The 13284-nt window shown below is 45.6% G+C and overlaps 1 protein-coding gene across 2 annotated transcripts in view; it reads right to left on the reverse strand.

The window, feature by feature from the left end:
• Window positions 1–313: 313 nt before the first annotated feature.
• Window positions 314–13284, reverse strand: part of LOC144753555 (cytochrome P450 2D6-like) — a 294974-nt gene continuing 282003 nt past the window's right edge. The window contains exon 9 of one of the 2 annotated variants that reach the window (XM_078641207.1): window positions 314–1637. In XM_078641207.1, the coding sequence (XP_078497333.1) occupies window positions 1459–1637 (179 nt within the window). In that variant the 3' untranslated portion in view covers window positions 314–1458. Of the gene's footprint in view, window positions 1682–13284 lie in introns of both variants that reach the window. The other variant, XM_078641214.1, reaches the window with a different exon arrangement.

Genomic DNA, 13284 nt, shown 5'->3' on the forward strand with positions numbered 1-13284 from the left:
CCATGTAGTGCAGGGAAATGCAAATAGCCAGCAGCACCTGCCACAATGTTAAATGTGCCATTTGTACCCACCATGGTGGCGGTTGATTTGTAATGTCATTTGCAGGACCGCCGCCTTATAGGCGGCCGGTCCCAAACCCCAGGGACGATGACGGACGGACTTCAGTCCGCCATCGTAATGAGCCCCTTTGTGACGTACAAAGGCTGTGTTCTTTACCATCAAATTTATATCCCACAAATTCGCAGACAGTACATCACAGACTAGTTTGAGAAGCCACCCTCAAATCAAGGATGATTTAATGACCTCTGTACAATTCAATTTAATTGGTCTTTAATGAGTTTAAGAAAAAACATAACATATATCTTCATTATTCAAAATATAGCGAAATCAAAGTTCAATAACAATGTTACAAACAATCCATGATTCAGAGTTATAGTTCTCAAATTCATAAACAAAGACAAATAATTATAAAGTAAATGAGGTTTGCATATATAATTCATACTACACCAAAAGCGATCACTTTATCTTTACAGGGCATTGAACAAATCAATTAATGCTAAACAGATGTTTGTTGCACATAGTTGCTGTAAAAACGATAATGCCAGTGTGCATTGAGTAAAATTGCATTTTTTGAGCAAGGGCTTTAAAAATCATATTCTAGGGGCTTTACAATATTTGCAAAAAAAAACAATAAAATGGAGGGTATAATGAACAGAGTTGTTGTTACAGGGACATCATGGAAAGGTAATGAACTCCTGCCACTTTAGAAAACACAACCAGTAAGTTATGTTATGGTATGCTATGTTATGTTATGTAGATTTATAGAATGCACTATCACCTGGTAGGGTATCCTTGCACTGAGCTGGTATGAGTTGAGCCAGATCTAGGCCCTAGGTGGGCTACTTGAAAAGGGAGGTCTTCAGTTTCTTGTGGAATTCGAGAAGTGAGGAGGAGGCTCCAATGTTTAATGGCAGGCCATTCCACGCTTCATGCGCGCTGTAGGAGAAGGTTCCACCACTGGATATTGTTTTCCATATGCGTGAGATGTGTGCAAGTAGAAGTCCGGAGGAATGTAGGTGTCTGGAAGATTTTTGTAAAAAGATCTGTTTGTTGAAGTATGGTGGGCCAGTGTTATGTAGTGCCTTGAAAGTGTGGGAGAGGAGTTTGAATTGTGAGCTATATTAAGGACAAAATGGGTCACTATAAACATATGCTGAGGGATAGCCACCATAATAATATATGGTTGAAACCTGTCCTGAATTAACAGCAAAGAATGAGCTCTAACTATAGATTTGTAAAATTCCCTCAGAGCCCACCCCTCATCACAGAACGTAGTGTACAGGACGTTAAAATTGAATGCTCTAAGTAAAATTTCAGCCATCATTTCCTGAAGGACACCAGTGGCTCTATTGTTTTCGATATAATGTTAAGATGTTTTGCCTTGTAGGATGATCTTCCTCATCTCACTTCAGCACATAATTGGTAAGGTTTGGGAGATATTATGGCACCTGGCAAGTTCTCTTCCTTAGGTCTCGGCTGATCCCTTGGGATGAAGAAAGTGAACTGCTGAAGAAAAGTGGTGAAGAAGAGAAAAAGCTCCATCCTTGCCAGCTGCTCTCCCAAACAGACTCGGCGTCCTGAGACAAAAGGGCAAAAGGGAGAGAAATGTTTAAAAGTGCAACTGACCTTTAGATTTTTTATCTTTTATGAGATGATGTCTTTCCATATCCACACAAGCATCAAAACATTTTATGAAATGGTAACAAAAAGATATGTCTTATCTTTATCAGAAAACCTCCCTGGGGCTGTATTACACAAAGGGCCAGAGGCATCATGCATTTTGTTCCTCGCAAACGGGCCGATTCACAGAATCAGCCCATTTGCGATCACGAAAAATGCGTTTCTGATGCAGCAAACCCAATTTTGCGAATCGGTAACCTGTTACTGAATCACAAAATGGGTTTGTGATTCGCTATTTGGAATGGGTATGTTTAGGGCATCCCTTCCAAATAGCGAATCCTAACTGTATGCATCAATGTTTTGTGACCGTGAATGCGGTCACAAAACATTCACATTTTATCACCTAGTTCAAGTAGGTGGTAACCCATTCGCAAATGGGAAGGGGGCCCCAAGTGACCCCTTCCCCTTTGTGAATGTTAGTAAAATCATTTTTCAAGAGCAGGCAGTGGTCCCACCTACCTCATTAATAATTATAAGGTAGGTCATTTGCGATCCCCTAGTAATTACTAAAAGTGTTAAACACACTTCTATGCATTCTATTTTTGCGAGTTCCTAATTGCGAATTGCAAAGATTTGCAATTAGGAAATCACAAAACAGGGCCTTCATACATCTGGCCCAAAATTCCCTGGGGGCGCAACAAGAGTGTACACCGCCAGGGCACTTAGGTATTCCAGAAGGGGCTGCAGACGCTGTGCGGCCCCTTATGTAATACAGATTGCACTGGCGCACATGTAGCACCAACACTATTTCGAAGGGGCGTTGTCTCATTTGCATGGGGGCATGGTCTCATGCAAATGATGGAATCTCTATGCCTCTGTGCTCGCACCATATTATGGATGTGGGCACAAGGGCAAGGAAGCTGTTAGGAGACGCACTGACTGTCCCACAAAACGGTGGCTCACTTATCATGTGCCTCCTGTGGGTCACCCTCTGGAGGAAAAAAGGGGTCCCATGGACCCCTCAAGACATCCCCGTGCAAGGAGATGCAGTCACTCACTGAATCTGTCTGCAGGGGGATCTCTGTGGCTGATTAAAGCAGCTCCTCTGAATTTCACTGAATGCATTGCCCCATGGCAGCCCTGAGTTCACAGCTCTCTTGAGGGCAGCGCATTCATTGCAATCATATGCACTGTTTATGTTTGTGCCTGGTGCACCTGTTGAAGGTATGTTGTGGCGCAAACATGGACAGTGCACCCTATACATAATGCAGGCCCTGGTTTCCAAATTATTTTCAGTTTAATTAGCATGTAAACATGGTATGGACTTTGAATGCCAAAGTAAGGTAATATTGTGATTAATTAACTAGAGACCTTCAATTCTAACATTGGTGGTCAGCGGTGGTATATGACTTATTTCTTACGTTGACACACAGTAGTTGGTGTACACTACTACTTTGTGCAGACCATTAGGCGACCACATACTGCTTTTTGCTTATTCCTATTTTTGTGATAACCCTTGAAGTATCCACATACCATGTCTCTCTCTGGTGAGCCAGCAAGTGAGGTTGCAAAATTGGTGTTTGAGATTGAGAAGTTGCAGTCTTACAAAGTGGATCAGCTCAAACAGTTGTGCAAAGATTTTGGATGCCCCCTTGTTGAGTGTTTCCTGCATGGCCCATTGTAGTTTTCTGTATGTTAGCCTAACTGCACATGGTGTAGGCCTAATTTTGTTTTTGCAGACAATACTACATAAACATACTTGCTTTGTGCCACATTGCGCTTTCACACTTAACCTACATATGTTTTCGTGTTCAGTCCATTTTCTGGGATTTGTCTCAACACCACAGAAAAGGTCAAACAACAATGTCCCTTGTCATTCTTTCTGGCCAGGCACTATCACCTAGACATAAGACAAAAATGCAGCTGATGTTTATACACACATGTCTTGTCATATAGATGAGTACAGGAGACAAAAAACACACAATGAACGAGAGTTCCGAGACAAGAACACTGCATCTGCTGAGATGTAGAACGCTAATCTGTGTATGCAAAGGTACGGGGTCCGCCACTAATCCCAGATATCTTTAATAAATAATCATTTAACTTCAGTAGCAGGGGAGGGTGATTTAGGGTACTCTGTCCTATAAAATGATAGGGCTTTTCATGGTGTACAGTTTATTAACCATGCTAACAGTATTTTTAGTATGCATTTGTTTTGTAATTGTGGCACGAATGCTGCATTTCTGAGCATGATCATTTAAATAAATATTCTAAATTTCCTTTGTGTCTCCTGTTTATCTTATTATTGACAAGTATAAGTGAGAGAGAGAATGTGTGGGTCCTGTTACTATGATCCCTGTGTAGGTCGAGAGATTTGTAAACTTGGGTGCCTAATCACTTGTTTCCCTGGTAAGGTTAGGAGGGCAAGTGAGGCACTTAGCTAGTCGAAGTTAGACTCATAGATACTGAGGTGGTAATGGTGACTCATTCCCTACATACCGAAGTGCTATGGTCCCAAGCATAGTTCTGTTCCAGGTTAGAATCCCTGCAACACCCTTAGAAACTCTGCTAGGATGGAGGTGCTTCAAAAGGCGCCACAGGCCTGGTGGGCAACAAGAGAAGCTGGGGAGGCTGAGAATGGTAATATGGATTTGGGGGTGCAGAGCCAGCAAGGGGATTTTAGAGCTCAGGATCTGCCTGTGGGAGCCTCTTTTGGGGGTGGCAGCAATGTGTCATCTAGGAGTGTGTCCCTAGAGGAGCGGGAGGACAGAGAGAGGGCCAGGGAGAAAAAGCTTGAGCTGGAGAAGCTCAGGATGGAAAGTAAAACGTTTGAGTGGGAGCAAAAGTAACAAGATAAGGAGAATGCCTTTTCCCTGGAGCAGAGGACCCTTGCTCTGAAGGAAAACAAATTGCTTGTAGCCCCTAAATTGAGATTAAAGGAGCTGGACATCAGGGCCAAGCAGACAGAGTCCAGTTCAAGTGGTTGCAGTGTGCAGCCAGTGCAGTCTGGGTAGTTGGTGCACATTTCATAGGATCTGGTGCAAGAGTACGGGAAGCTGGATGACATACATGCTTGGTTTTCAGCTCACGATGCATCATTCTACAGGATTGAGGTCCATAACACCCAATGGGAAAGGGGGTCTGGCAAACCCTTTGAGGTAGAGAGGAGAGACACATTGACAGCCCTAGGGAGAAATACAGCTCTCATCTACACCACACGAAGGATGCTTTGATTACCCAGTATGGTCTCACCCCAGAGCAGTATAAGGAAAAGTTTAGATCTTTTAAGAAAACTGATTCTCATACTTGGTTGGAATTGACCTCTTTAACGCTCTAGTTTGTTTTACGGGTGCATTACTTTTTATTGTAAGTGGTCTACGACTCCATTGGATATCGTATCCACGGATCTTTGATAATTAGGTATGTGGTCCTTACAATCCATGATTACCCTTCTCACCTCTGTGACACCATCATGTGGGATACACGGTATTTTGGTTCATTGTTTGGTTAGAATGGTGGAGTACTTTACCTGCTGGACTCTTTCCTCGTCTTTCCTCACCTCTCTTTTGCAACACTATACTGTTCATTTAAATAATCTTCTGTCTTTCTTTTCTATATTGTGTTTTCTTTAAGTGGGTCTGCGTTTTCTGTTTAGTATCTTGATGACACACCCTAGTCTGTAACTTCTCAGTGTATTTCTTACTATTTTTCCATCTTTTTCAGCATGCACTTTTATAACACATCAGTCCCAGTGAGTAATTTTTCTTATGTGTCAGTCATGTCTACATATGAGAGCTCTTTTTATATGAAGTAATGATTTGTCTAAAAACTATTTTTGTCGTAAAGTTGTTGTTTTTAAATGTAATTTTGTGGTTGGACATTCTAAATCTTGTGTAAAATTGTATTTTTTATGTGTAGATGTGTTCACTATGTGTATGTTTATGTTTTTATGTATGTATTATCCACAGCAGTGGTAAAGTTCAAGCAACCAATCTGAAAGAAATGAGTTGGCTGGATGATGCTGTTTTCAGCTTATTGAAAAAACTATTGACAATTTGGGTATTTTTCCAGACTCATTATCTTGATAATAGTGAACAAAAAACTGTCATTTGTGCACCATTCCATTAATCTTCTGTTGTTGCTCTGCATCTGCAGTTGCACCTAATGATGGCAGGTGCAGGAATTGTTGTGCACTAACCATTAAAATAAGGAGGAAACGGGACAGCCAAGTGCGGCGCCTACAGTCCGGCATTGGTAGTGCTAATTTATTCACTTGGTTGGAATGTGTTTACCATTTTTGCAGAGCATTGGATGGTTGGATAAAGGACAGCCAGGTAAATGACTATCATGGTTTTACAATTTGGTTGTTTGGAAGCACTTGTATAGTCTGTGTTTGCCAGAGCTGCACCAGCATATGATTAGTAGCCAGCTGACTGACCCCAAAAGTTTGCTCAGGAGGTGAACTGCTGGACAAGTACCAGGGTCCACATGGGGTAAGTGGGTGGCTCCGCCAAAGATGGACAGAGTCCCCAGCAGAAAAGTGGGGGGGACAAGGGTATACAGAGGGAGTTCTCTAAAGGGCCCCAATATAGTTCCCAAAGTAAAGGTTCCCATCCCCCAATGAGAAAAAAACATGTATCTCTACAGGGTCTGGTGGCTTAGTGGACTAATGCGCCCACTGTAGGGGCCTGTGTTTGACCTCATGGTCACAGGTTCAAATCTTGGCGGGTCCACTCAGCCTTTCATCCATCTGAGGTCAATAAAATGAGTACCATTGAGTTGGGTAATAATAAACATCTGTTATTCAGCGCCTTGAGACCCTAGCTTGGGTGATACGTGTGCTTTACGAATATACATGTTAAATACACAAGGAAACCTGCAGAAGGGGACCCCCCCAAGTGTTATGCATGTGGTCAGGAGGGTCACAATGAGGGGGAGCCCCAAGTGGACAGGGTCACCCTGTGGTGCGCAGTCACGGGGTGGTCAGTGTAGCGCTTGGGATGGAGTTGAGACCCAGCTTAGATGAATGAATGAGGGATTTGTAGAGCGCTGGACTCACCCCGGCAGGGATATCTCTGCACTAGCAATGGATAGAATCAAGGAGGTAGTGACGGCAATAATTCTTTAAAAAGTTCTGTTTTTAATAGTTTTCTGAATCTAATCAAGTTAGGGTACATACGTAAGGCACTGGGGAATAAGTTCCAGCGACGCGGTGCTATGTAGGCAAAAGATTCTTCCCCCCCCATTTGGAGTTTGTTGACCCGAGGCACTACTAACAGACCCTACCCACTTGAAAGCAGGGATCTACTGGGTCGATAGGGGACAAGCTTTAAGTCATATACTTGGGCATGCTATCGTTGATGGTTTTTTGAATTACATAGCATATTTTTAACTTGATTCGGTCACGGATGGGAAGCCAGTGAATGCCTTTCAGTAATGGCCAGGAGGGAGCCCTGAATGGTTGATTCAGAGCCAACCGAGCTGCAGTGTTCTGGACCACTTGTAACCTGTTTAGCACCATCTCATTTGCCACTCCCAGTAGTGCATTACAATAGTCCAAACAACTGACTACCAGAGCTTGGAGCAGGGTCTTGCGCACAGATAGGGAGGGAAGATAAAACACTCCTAGGAGAAGCTTTAGCATACCGAAATAGACTGCACCCACCCTGGTCCTTCATAGATAAGGAAACGTTGAGGTACACTCCTACGTTTTTTGCCTTGATAGTGGGGGTAGGAGCAGGGCCTAATTCTGCCAGCCACCAATCGGGGGACCAGATAAATTGTGCTTTTCCAAACAGGAGGACTTTGGCTTCATTGGCATTCAACTGCAGGAAGTTATTTGTCATCCAGTTGGAGATAGCACGCATACCCTCTGCAAAGAGCTGTTTAGTTGTGTCCATGTTATTGTCAAACGAAAACAGGAGTTGGGTGTTGTCCGCATATGAAAAAGGGTCAACGCTGTGTTCTCTGAAGATCTTTGTAAGGGTGGCCATGTATATGTTAAAGTACGTGAGGCTGAGACATTAGCCCTGAGGAACCCCCTTATTAAGGGATTTAGCTCCAGAGCTGAACATACCCAGATTCCCTGAGATAACCCTGTCTCACTAGGGAACAGTGAAATTGTTCAGAGGACACTTATGCCTGAAACACTAAGAAATACAGGCAGTGGGTGACCATCAATTGATAGAGGATGGAAGCTCTGAGAGACACTGGAGCCAGAATGACTGCAGTAAGGTGTCAACTGGTGTCTGAAGAGCAGGTATTCCCCAATGTGTTCCACCAAGTAGTTGAAGTGGACAAATCTGAGTGACAGTACAAGGTGGCACTGGTTTCCTTTGAATGGGGGGGGGGTCTCAGGTTCCTTGAGGGTCGCTGTGAACCCAACCATGCCTGTTGATTGTCTACTGGGAAATTACCTGGAGGATTCCATTTGGGGTGAGGTGGAACGCTGGTCACATTTGAAATTGCTGGGGTTGCCAGGGTGTGTGTGTGTGAGCACTCGGTCAATGGCAGCCAGGAAGGGTGATCAGAGGGACCTGGAACCTGAAAGAGCGGCCCAGGTCCCTGCCAAAAAGAGGAGGGGCAGTGGGCATGGGAGAAAAGCCCCAGAAGTTCCTACGGTCCAGCAACCTGAGGGAGATGCCCTGGAAACTACAGGGGAGCACGTGGCCAAACAGGGGGACATGCCTGAGCTGACCCATTGGCAGCAAGAAGGGCGTCCTACCAGGCAGGAATTCTGCCAGGAGTAGAAGAGTGTCATTTTCTTGATTGTCCGTGGCTGCAGGCCATAGACCAGGCAGCTGGCAAGGAGTCTGGATCACACTGGATTTACTGGAAGAATGGTCTCCTGTATAATGAGCCTAAGGTTGCTGAGCCTGGGTCAGCTCAAATGCTGGTGGTACCCCAGTGCTTCAGAGCCTTCCTACTGGGTCTGACTCACAATGTGACTTTGGCAGGACATTTTGGACAGGAAAGTCCTTTGAGTGGCTTATCACCCACTTCTGCTGGCCCCACATGCACAGAAATTCTTCTACTTATTGTAGGACTTGCCTGACTTGCAAGGCAAGTGGCAAGAGTGGAGAGCGATGTAAGGCTCTGCTGCAGCCTTTTCCTGTCATGAGCACCTCTTTTGAGAGGGTGGGCATTGACTTTGTGGGGCTTCTGGACCCCGAGACAGCACGGACAACAGGTTTATCCTGATCTTGGTGGACCAGGATACCCGTACCCAGGGACTATACCTCTAAGAACAATGAAGGTGCCTGTGGTGGGACAGGCATTGATGGGGATCTTTTCCCATATGGGTTTCTCCAAATAGATGACATTCAACCCGGGTGCCATCTTGATATTTTTCTTCATGAAGTCTCTGTATGAACAGTGTGGTGTAACCTATAGGTTCACCACCCCATACTACCCCCAATTTAATGGGTTGGTTGAGAGATTCAACCAAGCCCTTGGGGCATGCTTATGGGTCTGACATACTCCATGAGGTGTAAGTGGGACGTCCTCTTGCCATGCCTTATATTTGTTTAAAAGGAGGTACAGCAGAAGGGACTGGGTTTAGCCCCTTTGAATTGTTGTATGGGCACCCTGTGAGAGGAGCTCTGCGTCTGATGACTGAGGGCTAGGAGGAGACTCCCAGTAATGTATTGAGCTACATGCTGGCCTTCAGAAGCCAGACTGCCCGAGTCAGGAAACTCACTGAGGCAAACCTAGAAGCCAGCCAGGAGTATATAAAACGTTGGTATGGTCAGAATGCCACTCTGTTTGAGTTTCAACCTGGCCCGAAAGTGTGGCCGTATCCCCAGTGGAGCCGCATGTTCTCCAGGACAAGTGGACTTTTGAGGTGGTCGAGCGCAAAAGTGATATCACCTGTCTGGTGGACTTGCAGTCTCCAAGGAGCCCTTTGAGGGTCCTCCATGCAAACTGCCTCAAATCTCACTTTGAGAGGTCTGAAGTGACTATGCTCCTGGCAACAGATGATGGAATGGAGGAGGAAAGTGAACCTCTTCCTGACCTCCTGCATGCCAAGGAGCATGATGGGTCTGCGGAGGGTGTGAACCTCTCCCCAACACTGACCTTGGAACAGCAGGAGGACTGTTGCCAGTTGTTAGGACAGTTTACCTCCCTGTTTTCCTTGACCCCGGGAGTCCCACACTGATGTGCCCATGATGTGGATACTGGGGATAGACCTCCTGTAAAACACAAGATTTACACGTTGACTGACAAGATCAAAACCAGCATCAAGGAAGAGGTTTCCAAGATGCTAGCGTTAGGGGTGATAGAGGCCTCCAACAGTCATTGGGCCAACCCGTGGTCTTGGTCCCAAAGACTGCTGCACCTGGTGCCACACCTGAACTGCAGTTCTATGTAGACTACTGTGAGCTCAACGCCGTCACTAAGACTGACAGGCATCCCATCCCACGAGGTGATGAGCTCATAGTTTGGCTGAAATCTGCCAAGTTCCTCATATGTTTGACTTAACATGTGGGCACTGGCAGATTGGCCTGAGCAAAGGAGCCAAAGGGGGTCTGCATTTTCAATGCCAGAGGGGCACTTCCAGTTCTGTGTGATGCTCTTTGGGTTTAAAAGTTTCCCTGCCACCTTTCAGAGGTTGGTTAACCAGGCTTTATCAGGGTAGGAGGACTTTAGTGCTGCATACCTGGATGACATTGCAGTGTTCAGTTCCAGTTGGGAGGATCACATGCATCACCTCTGGGAAGTGTTGGAGGCTCTGCAGAAGGCAGGCCTTACTATCAATGCCAGTAAGTGCCAGATAGGGCAGGGATCTGTGATGTACTTAGCAGGTAGGAAGTGGCCAGGTGGCGGCCCTACAACCCAAGTTTGACACCATTCTGGCTTGGGAGCGCCACAAGACCCAGACTGAGGTGGGAGCCTTTTTAGGTCTCATCAGTTAAAATAGGAGATTTGTCAAAGGGTATGGCACCATTGTTGCTCCCTTGACTGAGCTGGTTTCTAGGAAGCAGCCAAGGAGAGTGATCTGGACTGAGGCTTGTCAGATCGCTTTGGATGCCCTGAAGGCTGCCATGTGCTCGACTCCCGTGCTGAAGATGCCCGACTTCTCCAAGGAATTTGTTGAGCAGACAGATGCTTTAGAGCATGGTGTGAGAGCAAATCTAGCACAGCTAAAAGAAGAGGGCCTAGACCAACCATTAGCCGTCATTAGTAGGAGGTTACTTCCCAGGGAACAGAAGTGGAGTGCAACTGAGAGAGAAGTTTTGCTGTAGTCTGGACACTGAGGAAACTAAGACCCTACTTGTATGGGACTCACTTCCGGGTTCAGACAGACCACAGGCCCCTCACCTGTTGAGGTATTCCACTACCCTACAGCGGATGGATTTCATGGTGGATCACCACCCTGGTACAAAAGAAGCCAATGCTGATGGTCTGTCCAGATTCTTCCGCCTTAGTGATGAGAACTCCCAGGAGGTTGGATGGTTCTCCCTGCTTTCAGCTGGAGGGTACACATGTTAGACCTGGCATCTTGTATTTTTGACTGTATGCTGGACTTAGTTTTTGCTGGTTTAGATACTCTGGGCACTTTACCACTGCGGATCAGTGTTAAAGTGCAAGTGCTCCCTGTGTAAATTGGGATTCTGATTGGTTATCCAGGATTGGCATATTTGATTTACTGGTAAGTCCCTAGTAAAGTGTGCTGTATGTGTCCAGGGTCTGTAAATCAAATGCTACTAGCGGGCCTGCAGCACTAGTTGTGTCGCCCATATGAGTAGCCCTGTAAACCTGTCTTAGGCCTGCCATTGCTGTGTCTGTGAGTGCAGTTTTAAACTGCCATGTCGACCTAGCAAACGCACCCACTTTCCGCCCTAACTTTCCCTTTTGCTATATGTAAGGCACTCCAAAGGTAGGCCCAAGGTACCCCCATGGGCAGGGTGCAGTGTATGTGGTGAGACGTGTACTGGTGTGTTTTGCATGTCCTGATAGTGAAATTCTGCCAATTTCGTTTTTCACTATTGCACGGGCTAGCTCTCCCATAGGTTATCATTGGAGCCACCTAGTAATATTTTAAAAGTGTAACTTTCAATTGGGAACAGCTAAGGATTTGAAATCTGGGCTCTCTGAGCTTAGAATTTTAAAACACATCTTTTAGTATAGTCTTTTTTTTAATTGTGTGTTTGGAAATGCTACTTTTAGAAAGTGTGCACTTTCTTATTTAATCATACTGTGCCTCTGCCTGCCTGTGGAATCAATGCTGTCTGGTTTAGACGGACAGGGGCCTGTTTGTACATTTACTCTAGATAGTCACAAAAATAGAGTTGAAGTGTGCCCTTCATATGCTGATGGGCCATCACCCCTCTGATGACCCTTACCGAACTACAGTGGTGGGTGGCGCTGTTCCCTGCACCTGAATAAGGCTGTGTCTATCCTTTCACAATGGTGTCTCCAACCCCCGGAGTGTTTCTGGAGCCAAGGGCAGGCAAGGCAGGAACTTGTAAACTACAAAGGCTTCAAAGGCCGAAAGCAGCATAAGTATTGGACCTGCAACCCCAGAATTTTAGGACACTTCTGGATCAAGAGGAACCTCTGCCAGGCTGAAGAGCTAAGAGGAAGAATACTTCCCCTTTGCTGTGTGTTGCTTTGCCCGGTTGGCCTGCAGTTGCTGCTTCTGCTTTGGAGAGGAAAAGGACTGGACTTTTGTTGTGTATCCTGCTTATGAAGTTTTTCCAAGGGCCTGTGTGTCTCCACCTGTTGGAAGTCTCAGGGCCATCAAAGATTTCATCTCTGCCATCTCTGAATTGCTTGGACTTCTGACCTGCTTTGTGGTGCAGATTATTCTGCTGTTTGAAACCATCAAAATCCATGCATCGCCCTTGCAGTGCCTGTTTTTCTGATGCAGCACCACAATGCAGGAGAAATTTCCAAGCACCACCGCTGTGCAGCCAAAGAAATCGATGCAGCATCTGTCAGCGGGTAAAGAAAGAACCACAGCCTGAGTTCAGTGCACCATACCTCCTGTTAGACCTGGCATCATTGGCATGAGTCTCTCCTCCATTTTTTCTGTTTGCCTCCTCTGTTTACGATGTTTTAGCTGGTATATTGCTTTGGACACTGCGTCACTGCTGATCAGTGCCACAGTGCAAGTGCTCCCTATGTGAAATGACTGTATTGATTGAATTCCATGTTTGGCTTATTTGGTTTACTGTCAGTCCCTAGTAGAGTGCACCAGGAGTGCCAGGGCTTGTAAATACAAATGCTGCTAGTGGGCTTGCAGCACGTGTTGTGCCACCCACAGAAGCGGCCTGGTAAAATATGTCTAAAGGTCTGCCATTGCTAGACCTACGTGCAGTCTGGTACTGTCACGCAGACTGCGCAAGTACACCTACTTGCCAGTCCCTAAACCTTCCCTTAACTTCATGTTAGTCACCCCTATGGTAGGCCCAAGGGCAGGGTGCATTGTAAGCATAAGGTAGGACAAGCATGACAAAGTTGGCCTGTCCTAATAGTGAATTACAGCCATTTTAGTTTTTCACTATTGTAAGGTTACCTGCTCTCCATCAGTTAGAATGGGCTGCCAGGATTATTAATGCTATAATCCTAGCGGGCTCGGGAGCATGGTGCAATGTCGAG

The sequence above is a fragment of the Lissotriton helveticus genome, chromosome 1_1, assembly GCF_964261635.1.
Source record: "Lissotriton helveticus chromosome 1_1, aLisHel1.1, whole genome shotgun sequence".
NCBI lineage: Eukaryota > Metazoa > Chordata > Amphibia > Caudata > Salamandridae > Lissotriton > Lissotriton helveticus.